This window comes from Uloborus diversus, unplaced genomic scaffold (assembly GCF_026930045.1).
Source record: "Uloborus diversus isolate 005 unplaced genomic scaffold, Udiv.v.3.1 scaffold_12, whole genome shotgun sequence".
NCBI classification, from domain to species: domain Eukaryota; kingdom Metazoa; phylum Arthropoda; class Arachnida; order Araneae; family Uloboridae; genus Uloborus; species Uloborus diversus.
In genome coordinates, this window is record NW_026557876.1 from 7651046 (window position 1) to 7663508 (window position 12463).

The window sequence follows — 12463 nt, forward strand, 5'->3', positions numbered from 1 at the left end:
ATGCAGAAAGACTGTGCGCTGAAAGCAACAAGCCTTATATCCCTTACAGTGGCGGCAACAGACTAGTGGCACTAAAAGCAGCACATAATATTTACCATTATTTCACCCTGCTCTTTCACTTTGCCCTACAATCCTTGCTCCCACAAAATCCATTGAGAAAAAAATTGGGTGGTAAAATTGGAAAATTCCCTGACAATTCCAGGTTTTCCCAGAGTGTACGAACCCTGTATACACTGATGCAATGTGTAAGAAAATAACAAAAATACCGAATTTTTCTAAAATAGTTTAAATTTTTTCTTTACAAAATAAATAAAGTTACACATACAAAATTAAAATTACAAAAGGCAATCACAAACATTAAGAAATTCTAAATTATAGTTGAACACATAGACTAATAATAAGAATAGACCGAGCTATGGCAACCCTTTTGCTGCTCATAAACCAAACCATGTGACTAGTGGATATCCTAGCAACAGCGGGCGTTGATTGTAGCAGACGATCGAAATAAAATAAATAAAAATTGATGGAACACGGAAGAATGATTTTTTATGGAGTCCGATTTGTAAATTTGTTATTCTAAGTTGTAAATATTTTGTTAATACAGTGAGTTTTTCATTTAGAAAGTATTGTGCATTTTCTTTAGTCAATTTCAATAACTCTCTAAGCAATTAAATATTCAAGCGCCCAAAAAGAATCGGCAAACGGTAAGATTTTTACTTACAATTTCAATTTAAGATACCGATTAGTACATTTTTGCGTTAACGCAAAACGTTTACGCCATTACGTTTACGCCAACGCTGACGTAGTAGTTCCGAATGAAATAAAAGTTACTGAAAACTGTGACCAAAAACTATTACTAGTGTCAAAATAATGCATAACTAAAAAAAAACTGTTTAATCTCTGCACTTGGAAAATTTTTTTAAATGAAAACACATTGTCTTAAAATACATGTCGAGTGTCAAACTATAGATAATGCTGCCATCTAGCAACCATGCTGCCAAAGTCTTCGCCAAACCCTTCCACTAGTCACGTGATACATCTATGAACCAATTTTCTTCATCAGCAAGAATGAAAAAGCTCGGTCTACTCTTATTATTAGTCTATGGTTGAACATGAGTTACTAGTAAGAAGTCAACACTAAAGAGAACCAAAGGCATTGTCCCAGTGTTATTAAATCAGTTTTACTTGGAGTACAAACACATAAATATATATTAAATTATATAGTACAGTAGAACCTCCATTAAGGGACACCTCTATTTAAGGGCCATTTTTCCTGGTCCCAGTCCCTTTGAATGGAGACTTCCATGTATTTACCTCTAATTAAGGGACACTCTGTTTAAGGGACAGTAACAAAGCAAAAAAAAAAAAAATTATAAGTGCATAAGAAATAGCTGTAAATAAATCTCCTGTGTTTTTCTCAAGAACTGTGTCGTCATTAAAGAATTTCTAGAAGTGGCCAGACTTGTAACAGTATTAAGGAAGTTACGGCATCCCACAAAAAACACCTTTAAGAAATAATAAAAATACTAACTCACCGAATTTAAATGGTATTGTATTTTATACGGAGGAGCATCACTTTCTTTTCTGTAAACATGGTGGTTTTTGCTTCTATGATGCAGCTGGCCGTTTGCGACACTGTTGTTGTGATGCCTCTGATGCCTGGAGTTGTATTCTTCCTTCGCCTTCATTTCATGCTCTACGCTATTCACATTTGTTGCCAGATTCAAAGGAACTGAAGAAGTAGGCGGAGAGGGTCTTCTGATGTAATCGCGAGGTGTGCCGTGGGTTATTGATCCCATGTGTCCTGCAGAAGAAGATAAAAACTTGTAAAAAATAATCTTGATAGAAACATTTTACAAAATAATTTTTCATCATGAAAAAAACTTACGCTCAAACCTGTTTTTATGTGATGGATAGGGGCCGCACAAAAAAATTGTTCCAAACTTCACGAGTAGCTACAAAAATTTGTGAGTAGCTACAAAAATTTGTTTTTGAAACACAGTCGAAGAATATTTTTTTTATGTGGTGGATAGGGACAGCATAAAAAAGTCTCAAATAGAAAATAACCCAAAAACTCACAAAATTGTAATATTTAAAAGAAATCAAAATAAACCAAGTGATGATAATTTTTGCAGAGAAGTCGGACAAAGTTGCCCATATAAGGAAATTTTTCGGAGGTCACAGTGACTTCCCATTGGGGTGCCTATGTCGTCACTTGAAGATACAACCTCGCAATAATTTTAATAATAATTTTGTCAATTGAATCCCAAACTGATTGAACTTTTAATATACTGCACTAAAATAAAATCACGAAAAAAAAAATTGCATAAAAACAGGTTTAGATATACTACTTCATCGAACAACACAAGAAATATTACGGCAAGAAAATGCTAGAAATTTCAACAAAATAAATAAGTATATATATATATATATATATATATATATATATATATATATATATATATATATATATATATATATATATTGGACGTTATACAGTGAAACTTGGATAAGTTAAAGTTATAAGGAAGGCAAAATATATCATAAGTTTTAACCGTCATAGTTTTTTGAAACAGTTGACAGAAAGTTAAATCTTTGCTTACTGACCAGTGTTGATGTAACCGAAAGGTTCCCATTTGTATGTTAATTTTGTTTCGCATATTCGTCTTTTTTCTTTTTTACATAATTAACCAGGATGCAAGAATGGAGCAGCAACAGCATGTATCAACCAGTTAAATTTTGAAATCACTGGTTCTTTGAAACAATGAAAATAATAAATTTAATAATAGTAACAATACTAAGTAAGTAATAATATACATACAGTGAACACTGTTTACACATTTTTGAAGGGACTGTATGAAAAAAGCGCACAAATGAAAAAATGTATAAAAGGTATAGGTAAACGTGTACTATTAGACTTTGCAGGGTCCAATTTAAAAAAGGTATAAAATAGAAAAATATAAACGTTGCTTCACTGTACATTTAATTAATACAAACAGAGCTTTTAAAACAAATGTGCGATTGCCATAAATGATGTTGACTTTAAAAAAAAAAGAACATCAAGAGAATGATGAATATTAATGTAAGAGAAACAGATCAAAGGGCATTAATATGTAATGTAATGAATTTACAAACTCTTTCCTATTGATATTTTACTGAATAAAAGAATCATTAATCTTGAATCATGCTTTTATTGTAATTTTACATCATTAGAGAACATTAATAAGTAATAAACTTTGGAAAAAAGAAAAAGCTTTTAAACTATTTGGTTTTGTGGCGAAGTAAAAATGCATAGCAGATGCTTCTTTTATTCATTGCTTCATTTTTTCCCGAAGCAGAAGTATCCCAAATGTAAAGGATGTATCTCTTAAATTTAGTTAAAGTTTCCAGAGAAAAATACTAAACTCTAAGGAAAGATCTTTAAAAGCAAAGATCTTTTTTTGGTCAGAAGGAACAGGGACACTTAAAAAGCTTTATCTGTTCTTGCAGAAAATTATTTAATACTCACAAATGTAGACCCCCTTTTTTTGTGCTTTTAATATTAAATGCCTGGAGTTGAGTTTTTTGAACATGGATTATTTTGTAAATTTATTTTTAATCAGTAAAATATGTGTTATTAAAAAAACAGCTAATTGATGTCACACAACAGCAAAACCTTCACATTGCCCATCAAACAAATGAAGTCTTTCAACCAGAATTAGCATTTTCATACATGAAATTGCTCAAAAAAAAAAACTAAAACTAAAGATTGTTATTTTTTTTCCTAAACTGTTGACAATATAAAACATAAGAAATAAAAATATATCTTTGTGTGGAAAAGCAAAAGAAAGTATTAAAGCATTAAAATGCAAGACACAGAACTGCAGACTAGTGTTTTGGGGTTACAAAGAACCACTTCTTCAATGAAAAGAGGCGAGCTTATGCATGCAACAAAAGACATGCAACAAAAGTCATTTATCGAACGTTTTTTGATCCATAAACTTTAAAAAGACATTCCTTGTAACACCGAAACATATAAGTCTGCAGCTTTCTGAAAATTTTTGCATTTTAACATCATAATGTTTTCTTTTAACATAAAACATCTAATTAAAAAATAAGTTATTATTACAAATGTAGGTTTTGTGTTCAAATGTTTGCATTTTATTCTTAAAGCCTTTTTAAAAAATTACAAATCTATGATTCTGAAGATGAGAAATTTTTGGAATTCCCCCAATCTGTGGCAAAATTACAAGCATGATTTCTTTTTATCACAGCAGAGTTTTCTGCAAATATAAATTTAAAAATTACCATCACAGATATCTTACCAGGGCTTGAAAATATCATGATATTTTCAAAATATGGAAAATGACCGATATTTTGATATATATCCGATATTTTCGATCAGCACATACTAAAGTCTTCGAAATAGTAAATGTATCCTAAAATCACTCTTTATTTTGTCATATTATAATTACAATATGTAGACTTAAAATTAAGGTTTCTTTCATTATTTATATCTAATATTTCATTTTACATTTTTATCAATTTTAATGGAGTTAATTTGGCATTAGCTGTTTTAATCATTTTTCTTCTGTTAGCTACTTTTAGTTACATGACTCAGAAATAAATAACATAAATTATTCAGTACACAGCCATAAAACATTTTCTTTTTTTCTGAGTAATGTTTAATATTTAATTAAGCATGTTTAATATGAATTAAAGTTGTTACATTACACGTAATTTTATGAATATAAAATACAAGTAAAAAAGGTATATTATATTACTTTGTTAATATTGATGATGCTTCAATACATCATGACTTACAATCATAACTTTTTGGTTATGTTTAATAATAATTGAACAATATTACCATGATTAACGTACTTTTAATATTGAAAATACTGTAGTTGAAAAATAAATATCGAAAATATCAAAACATCGTGATATTTTCAAAATACATATCGGATATATATTGTGATATATATCGACTGATATACAGGGTTGTCCGTTTTAACCTGCCAGAACTCAATTTTTGTAAACATTAGTCCTAGATGCATAGTTCCAATTGCAAAAATGTTCACAATCAGATGCAGAGTTTAGATATTGGAAGTTTGAAACAAACATAAAAATAAGTCACAAAGTACAAAATTTCTATAGGTCCTAGATCCCCTAACTCATATTTAGGGAAATAATCTCCATTGAAAAATATTGCTAATACAAAAAATTTGACATTTTTGCGTCCAAAACTAAAGGAGATATTTGAATTCAAAGTTTTAAGGGACCATGCAGAAGATGAAATTAGAACTTATCGCAATTTCAGAAGAATGGCAGGTTGTCAAAGTAAAAAAAACAAAGTATTTATATTTTTCATTGCTATTCCAAAATAAATACAATGTTATGCCGTAATATGCAAAATCACACTACAAAATGGAGAACACTTTAAAAAAACCACACTTTAAGCACACATATAATTTGAAACGGTTGTTAACCGCTATATTTTCCCCCAAAAGGAGTTATTGACGGCAAGTGTAAGTGGTGTAAGTCACAAAACACTACATTCCATATCTCGGTGTATATTGGTCGTACAAAAATGTCAAACTTTTTGCAACATAATTATTTTTCAATGGAGATTATTTCCCTGAATATAAGTTAGGGGATCTAGGGCCCGTATAAAAAGTATTTTTTGACTCATTTTTATTTTCTTTTCAAACTTTCAACATCTCAATCCTGCATCTGACTTTGAACATTTTTGCAACTGGAAGCATACATCTGGGACTAACGGTTGCGGAAATAAAGGTCTTGCAGGTTAAAACAGAACAACCTGCATATCGGCAAACCCTGTAATCTCTCATAAACGTATTAATAGCAAACCTTTTTCTTCCATTTGCATTTCACTCCTAGTGGTGCTGTGGGGTATGGAGATGGGGCTTTGCCTCATGTGGGCCCTCTCCTTCCTGAGGTACTCCAGTTCCCTGTTGGCATTTTCACGCTCTTCCTCGTACCTCTCTCGTTCCCTGTACATCTCCATTTCCCGTTTCCTCAACATCTCTCTGCTATCACTAGAGTTTTCTTCCTCCTGGGCATATCTAAAAATATTCAATGTACATTTGAGATGTAAGTATTTTAAATCACACTAAATCTAGTATCTTTAAAAAAGCAATTCTTGTGGGTATGTGGGTATAAGGGTGGTTCAAAATACATGTAAAAGAAAAGTTTCTCCTGGATACCAGGACACTTCTCAATATTTTTAGACTTGTGGATAGCAATATACTGGAAAAATTTTAGCTTCCTATTTCAACTGAAAGAGGGTGCTCAACCCACTCCCCCATACTTCATCAGTATTGGGAGGGGAGGGGGGTTAAAAAAATACATTGAACCGAAAATACAACACTACATATTATAATATACATGAGTATTATGCACATACATTGCAATAAAATAATTATTTACAAAAAAACAGCTGGGGAAATTAAATGATTCTAAATTTATGGCATTTCCTATAGTACGGCTGATGTTACTGTTTGACCATCGATTACATGGAAAGGCTAATATCTGGTTTATAGGCGGAAATGGGCGTATCTATTAGTTTATAGGGATGTTAGTTTGTTTCATATGTGCACTTTTGCCTCCCTATTGTTTAGCCTTAGTTTTGTAAAAATGAAAATTTGCTCACAGCAACATTTTTACTTTCTTCTATATCTAATATATAGAAGAAAGTATTGGATTCGTGCAAATTTTCGAATTTCGAATTTTGACGGATTCGAACGTTTTGAGGTGTGCTGAGTCCATTTCGACCATTTTTGGAAAATGTCTGTCTGTCTGTATGTGTGTGTGTATGTGTGTGTGTATGTGTGTCACGTCTGTGTGTGACCAGTTTTTTGTGGCCGCTCTACAACAAAAACTACCGCATGAAATCGAACGAAATTTAGTACACGTATGTGCCCCTATGTGAACTTGTGCCCATTAGTTTTTGGCGCGAATTCCTCCAAGGGGGGTGGAGCAATGGGACGTTTTTCGAGTTACGCGTGCTTGCTATTCCTCAGGAAGTAACTGGCGGAATCAAACAAAATTTGGTCCATATGTTGGTATTAACAGGAACAGGTGCTGATTCAATTTTGGTGTCAATAACTCAAACGGGGGTTGAGCTATAGAACGTTTTTTGTCGTCAATTGTGACTGCTGTATCTCAAGAAATAATAAACGGAATGAAAGAAAAATTTATCGGCAAGTAGCCCTTAGTGGGTATGAGAACTGATTTTATTTTTGTGTCAACAGCTAAAAAGGGGGGTAGCGCAATCGCCCGTTCTTTTTTTCCATTGTGAGTGCCCTATCTCAAGAAGTAATGCTACGTTCTGGTTGAAATTTGGAATATATGTGAATCCATGTGTAAACAGGCTTTGGTTCAATTTTGACGCCGATCGCTCCAAGAGGTGTTGTTTTTTTTTTTTTTTTTTGCGAATAAAAATAGCTTTATTAATGCAACAATAAGAAAGATAAATCGTAATAGATTGTCGTCTGCGTATTTCTCGTGATTTTAATTGTATGGAAATGACCGGAAATATTATCTCAATGATTTAAAATTTTTAACTGTTGCCACCTTATGTTTGTTAACAAATAAAATATTTGTAATTAATTCAAGCAAGGCTTTTAAAATAACTTTCAATTTTCGCTCTTTGCTTTGCTTTTGCAATAATTCAGACATTGGGATGGTCGTCAAGTTTTTGCATGTGTAATTTCGTTTTTGTTGGGAATATTGCTTCCTCGTCAAGCATGGGGGGGGGGGGGGGGGGGATCAGAAAAAAAAAAGAAAAATATAGAAGAAAGTTTCGTGATGGCCACAACATACTAGTAATTGTATGGAAATGATCGGAAATATTATCTCAACTAGCAAAAGTACCCGGCGTTGCCTGGGTCAGTAATAATTGTTAGAAAAAATCGTTATTTGCTTTTATTTTCTGTTTTAAGTGAAAGAATTTAAAACACATCTTTTTGACGTGATTAAAAATCGAGTTTCTTCCTTACCCATAAAACTAAAATAGCAATAAGTATAAAGAACAAAGTAGTATTGATTTAGAACCGAAAGCACTATATTTAAGCATATACAAATTTAAAAAACATGAAATTAATCTTCTCATGTTTAAAAAGATTAATCTGTTGATACTTTTTTTTTAACATGGAGTCTAAAACCTTCTCTGTATGGCTAATGAAGTACGAAGTGATTAAAAAAAAGTAGCTGCGCTCGTAATCCCCTTATACTTGCTTTAGTTATTTCGGGAAATTTCAATCATTGTGGCTCTTGGTGCGATTTTGCCGAATTTGCGAAAGTCGTTTCGAGGTACCTTCGATGATGCTCCCCCATTCTTTCCTTACTTTGTAAAACGGTATGATATTAATTTTCGTTACAGAGATATCGTCGCCAGATGCTGAGATATTTTTGGTCACCATAAAATGGCGCTAAACAGTTTCATCCGAAATGTTACCAAAATAAGTAATAAAATTTGGTGATTGTTTGAAATTGTGCAAAAAGAAAAATTAATGGAAGTTTTTGCGCTGTTTATGGATTTGCCTAATTTAGTTGCTGGATTATTTAACACAGTAAAAAAAGTCTTTTGAAAATTCTTTGATTGGCGATATTTCGTTTACATGGTGAAAGCTGAGAAACATTATGACGTAGTCTTCGGCTGCAAAAAAAGCAACGTTGAAAAAGCTGCCAAATGCATCAGCTACGGAAGTCTTTCTGCAAAAATTTTGGCGATCTGCTGGTTGTTTGGATAATGAGTAAGTGTTCAATCAGCATAAATAATAATAAAAACTATTAATTACATTAAAGTTCCGTTTAAATGGAAAATCATCAGCCAAATCATGTTTTATTTGCCAATCTTGTGCAAAAATCTTACTTCAAGATTTGACTTGAGAAAAGCCTTGAACAATCACGAAAAGCAAAGATAGTCAACAATACAACAATTGTCGCTATCGACAGGGAGTTGAGATGATACACTAAATACTGTATTAAGTTGAGGAAAGCCTTCGAACATGGATCTAAAAAGCTCATAACTCGTTTTTTATTCTACTTAGAAATTTCGAACAGGTGCCATCTTCAGCAGAAAAATCAGAGCTTTCGATGGACATATAATGTAAATATGTGCAAGTATTTTTTCATCCCAATATTAGAGAATTTATACAAAAATTGTGTTTTATTGCCCCCCTAAGGGGGTTTTGCCCCCCATAACGGGACGAAAACTACCCTATGTGTTATTCTGATGCATAAGCTATATTATTGTAAAGTTTCATCAAAATCCGTTCAGTAGTTTTTGCGTGAAAGAGTAACAAACATCCATACATCCATCCATACATCCATACATCCATCCATACAGACAAACTTTCGCATATATAATATTAGTAAGATGATTTAAAATTTTTAACTGTTGCCATCTTATGTTTGTTAACAAATAAAATATTTGTAATTAATTCAAGCAAGGCTTTTAAAATAACTTTCAATTTTCGCTCTTTGCTTTGCTTTTGCAATAATTCAGACATTGGGATAGTCGTCAAGTTTTTGCATGTGTCATTTTGTTTTTGTTGGGAATATTGCTTCCTCGTCAAGCATGGGGAGGGATCAGAAAAAGGAAAAATATAGAAGAAAGTTTCGTAATGGCCACAACATACTAGTTTAAATCTAAAGTACATTCGATCTATATTCTCACGGCAAAAATGAACTGATTCATTCATTCACAACAAAGTTTTGAGCTTACCATTTTGCTTTTACGTTCCTGAACGAAATGAAAATATTTTATTTTATTTTTGCTGTTTCAATGATAACTACTTTTGTTCCCCTTTATTTTATTTTTGAGAATGCAATAAATGAATAAGGCTACTAGTGACATTATACAACGCGTGCATCGAAATCCCATCGTTATTTTCCCTTCTCCCCTGCTAGATTCATTCAGATGGAATCGTCTTTACTTGGCAGATTGCCAAATTACATACAATCCGTGGTCAAACAGTAAATGAAGGGGTCATTGAGCACCGTCTTAAAATTTGAGTAAGAAGCTAGAACTTTTACAGCATAATGCTATTAGCAAGTTTAAAAAAATAAGGGGGTGTAATGGACTCTAGCTGAAAAAAAAAAGTTTTTTTGAACCACACTAGTGGGTATGTATATATATTTATATTTCGTATTTCGGAAACAACTAACGATTTGGATGAAGTTTTGGATTTAATTGTAGTTTTGCATTCTAAGTTGATCTACATCAGTGTTTTTCGGTAAAAACGCGATTTTTTACAAAACCCCTTTTTCTTACATAAAGTCTGCTTAAGTTAAGCTTTGAAAAACTATGAATTGACACATAAGGTAGACAATTTGCAACATAACAATAAAAATTAGTAGTCTGGTCTCGTTTTAAATTTCAAACTTGCTTAGGATTGCCAGGCTTGGCTGATAATAGCCACTTCGGCTAATTTTAATCACACTTGGATGAAAACAAATTCAAAAACAGTGTGTAAGCCGATGTTGGCTTCCTTTTTGTTTTTTAACCAAAACGATTGTTTAACCGTCTTACTTGATTTTAATTATTTATTTTCTTTTTCACACAGTAATGAGAACATCAATATTTTTTTAACATTTTGTTTTTCAAGTATATTTAAAAAGTACTTCGAACTTTATAAAGACGAGATTTTACAAAAACATTTCTTTTAAAGCCCAGCGAGGCTCGGTCATCCAAGTACTAACATTTATCTGTGCTTATCTTTACTAATAATAAAGCTGAAAGTCTCTCTGTCCGGAGGATGTCTGGATGTCTGTAGGATATCTGTAGGATATCTGTAGGATGTCTGGAGGATGTCTGTGACGCGCATAGCGCCTAGACCGTTCGGCCGATTTTCATGAAATTTGGCACAAAGTTAGTATGTAGCATGGGGGTGTGCACCTCGAAGCGATTTTTCGAAAATTCGATTTTGTTCTTTTTCTGTTCCAATTTTAAGAAAAAAAATTATCATAAGATGAACGAATAAATTACGAAATTATCATAACGTGGAACCGTAACGTGGGAATAAGCCAATTGGCGAGAAAATTCACTACACATCATTTGTAAATATACAGGCGAACCAAAAGACCTTTTAATTTGCTATTACGGGCGAAGCCGTGCGGGTACCACTAGTTCCAAATAATTAAGCTGAAAGTCTCTCTGTCAGGATCTCTGTGAGGCGCATAGGGCCAAAGACCGTTTGGCCAATTTTCATGATATTTGGCACAAAGTTAGTTTGCAGCATGGGGGTGTGCACCTCGAAGCGATTTTTTGAAAATTCGATGTGGTTCTTATTCTATTCCAATTTTAAGAAAATTTTACCAAGCAAATGATCACAACATGAAAGAGTAAATTACGAAATTATCATAACGTGGAACTGTAACATTGGCGACCATATGAACATAGCCAATTGGCGAGAAATTCATCATCCATTATTTGTAAATATACAGGCGAACCAAATGAACTTTTAACTTTCAACCACGGGCAAAGCCGTGCGGGGTACCACTAGTGAAACAATCAAGTATATTGATCTTTGCTCTCACTTACCTGGAAGGAGGATAGGTGGCGCTGTTAGAAGGCGGCAGGGAGCGCATTGATTGAGGCAGTAATTCCGGAGGATAGTGACTTGCTGGGTAAAGAGGTGCCCGAGGATGGGAAAGCATGTTAGAGCTGGGGGGGTAAGGCATTACCGAAGGGCGCAATAAGCCATAGCGCTCCATGTACACGGATTCTTCTAACCTAAAGGGGATGCATGGTTAGTCAGGAAGATGTGTAAAATGCAGTTAAAATTACAGTTAATATGGGAGGAGGGGTGTCAGGGGTGCCTCCCCTCCCCCCAAGTTCAATGGTGCAAATTCCTCCCCCCTCCCAAAAAAATTCTCAACCCCCTTTCCATTTTTAGTTCTCTTTTTTAATGTATTTACAGTAAACTCCTGATTATCAGCGGATTAGGGTTGCACGGTAATCGCGGATAAGCGAAACCACGGATCATCCAAATTATAGGTAAAAACGATACTGATGTATACACAAGAGCTAAAAAATAGGAATAAAACTCACACATACAGAAAATTTATAGCTAAAAACAATAAAATTGATTGCAAAAAATATATGAAAATGCTTAAAACAAACAATAACACAATCGTAAGTCACCACAGTTGAAGAAAAAAAATTGTTAAAAGACCCGCAGATAATCCGAGCCACAGATAATCAAGAGCTTACTGTATTTTAAAAAAATATTTTTTATTTATTTATTTATTTAGTTATTATTTACTAGTATTATTACTTTATTAGAAAAGTTCCGACTTTTAATGACACACATACAAACTAAATAAATAAATGAAATAAAAACAAAATAAAATAAAACAAAATAAATGATTTAAATTAAAAATAAATCCATAAATAAATTTAAATATATGTATATATATATATATATATATATATATATATAAATTTTAAAAAATT

The 12463-nt window shown here is 32.7% G+C and overlaps 1 protein-coding gene across 1 annotated transcript in view; it reads right to left on the reverse strand.

The window, feature by feature from the left end:
• LOC129232455 (uncharacterized) overlaps positions 1 to 12463 on the reverse strand; it is a 98378-nt gene that overhangs the window by 25278 nt on the left and 60637 nt on the right. Inside the window, exons 7-9 of the mRNA XM_054866599.1 lie at positions 11549 to 11740; positions 5851 to 6065; positions 1528 to 1804 (exon numbers count right to left, since the gene is read on the reverse strand). Coding sequence (XP_054722574.1) covers positions 1528 to 1804; positions 5851 to 6065; positions 11549 to 11740 — 684 coding nt within the window. The remainder of the gene's footprint in view (positions 1 to 1527; positions 1805 to 5850; positions 6066 to 11548; positions 11741 to 12463) is intronic.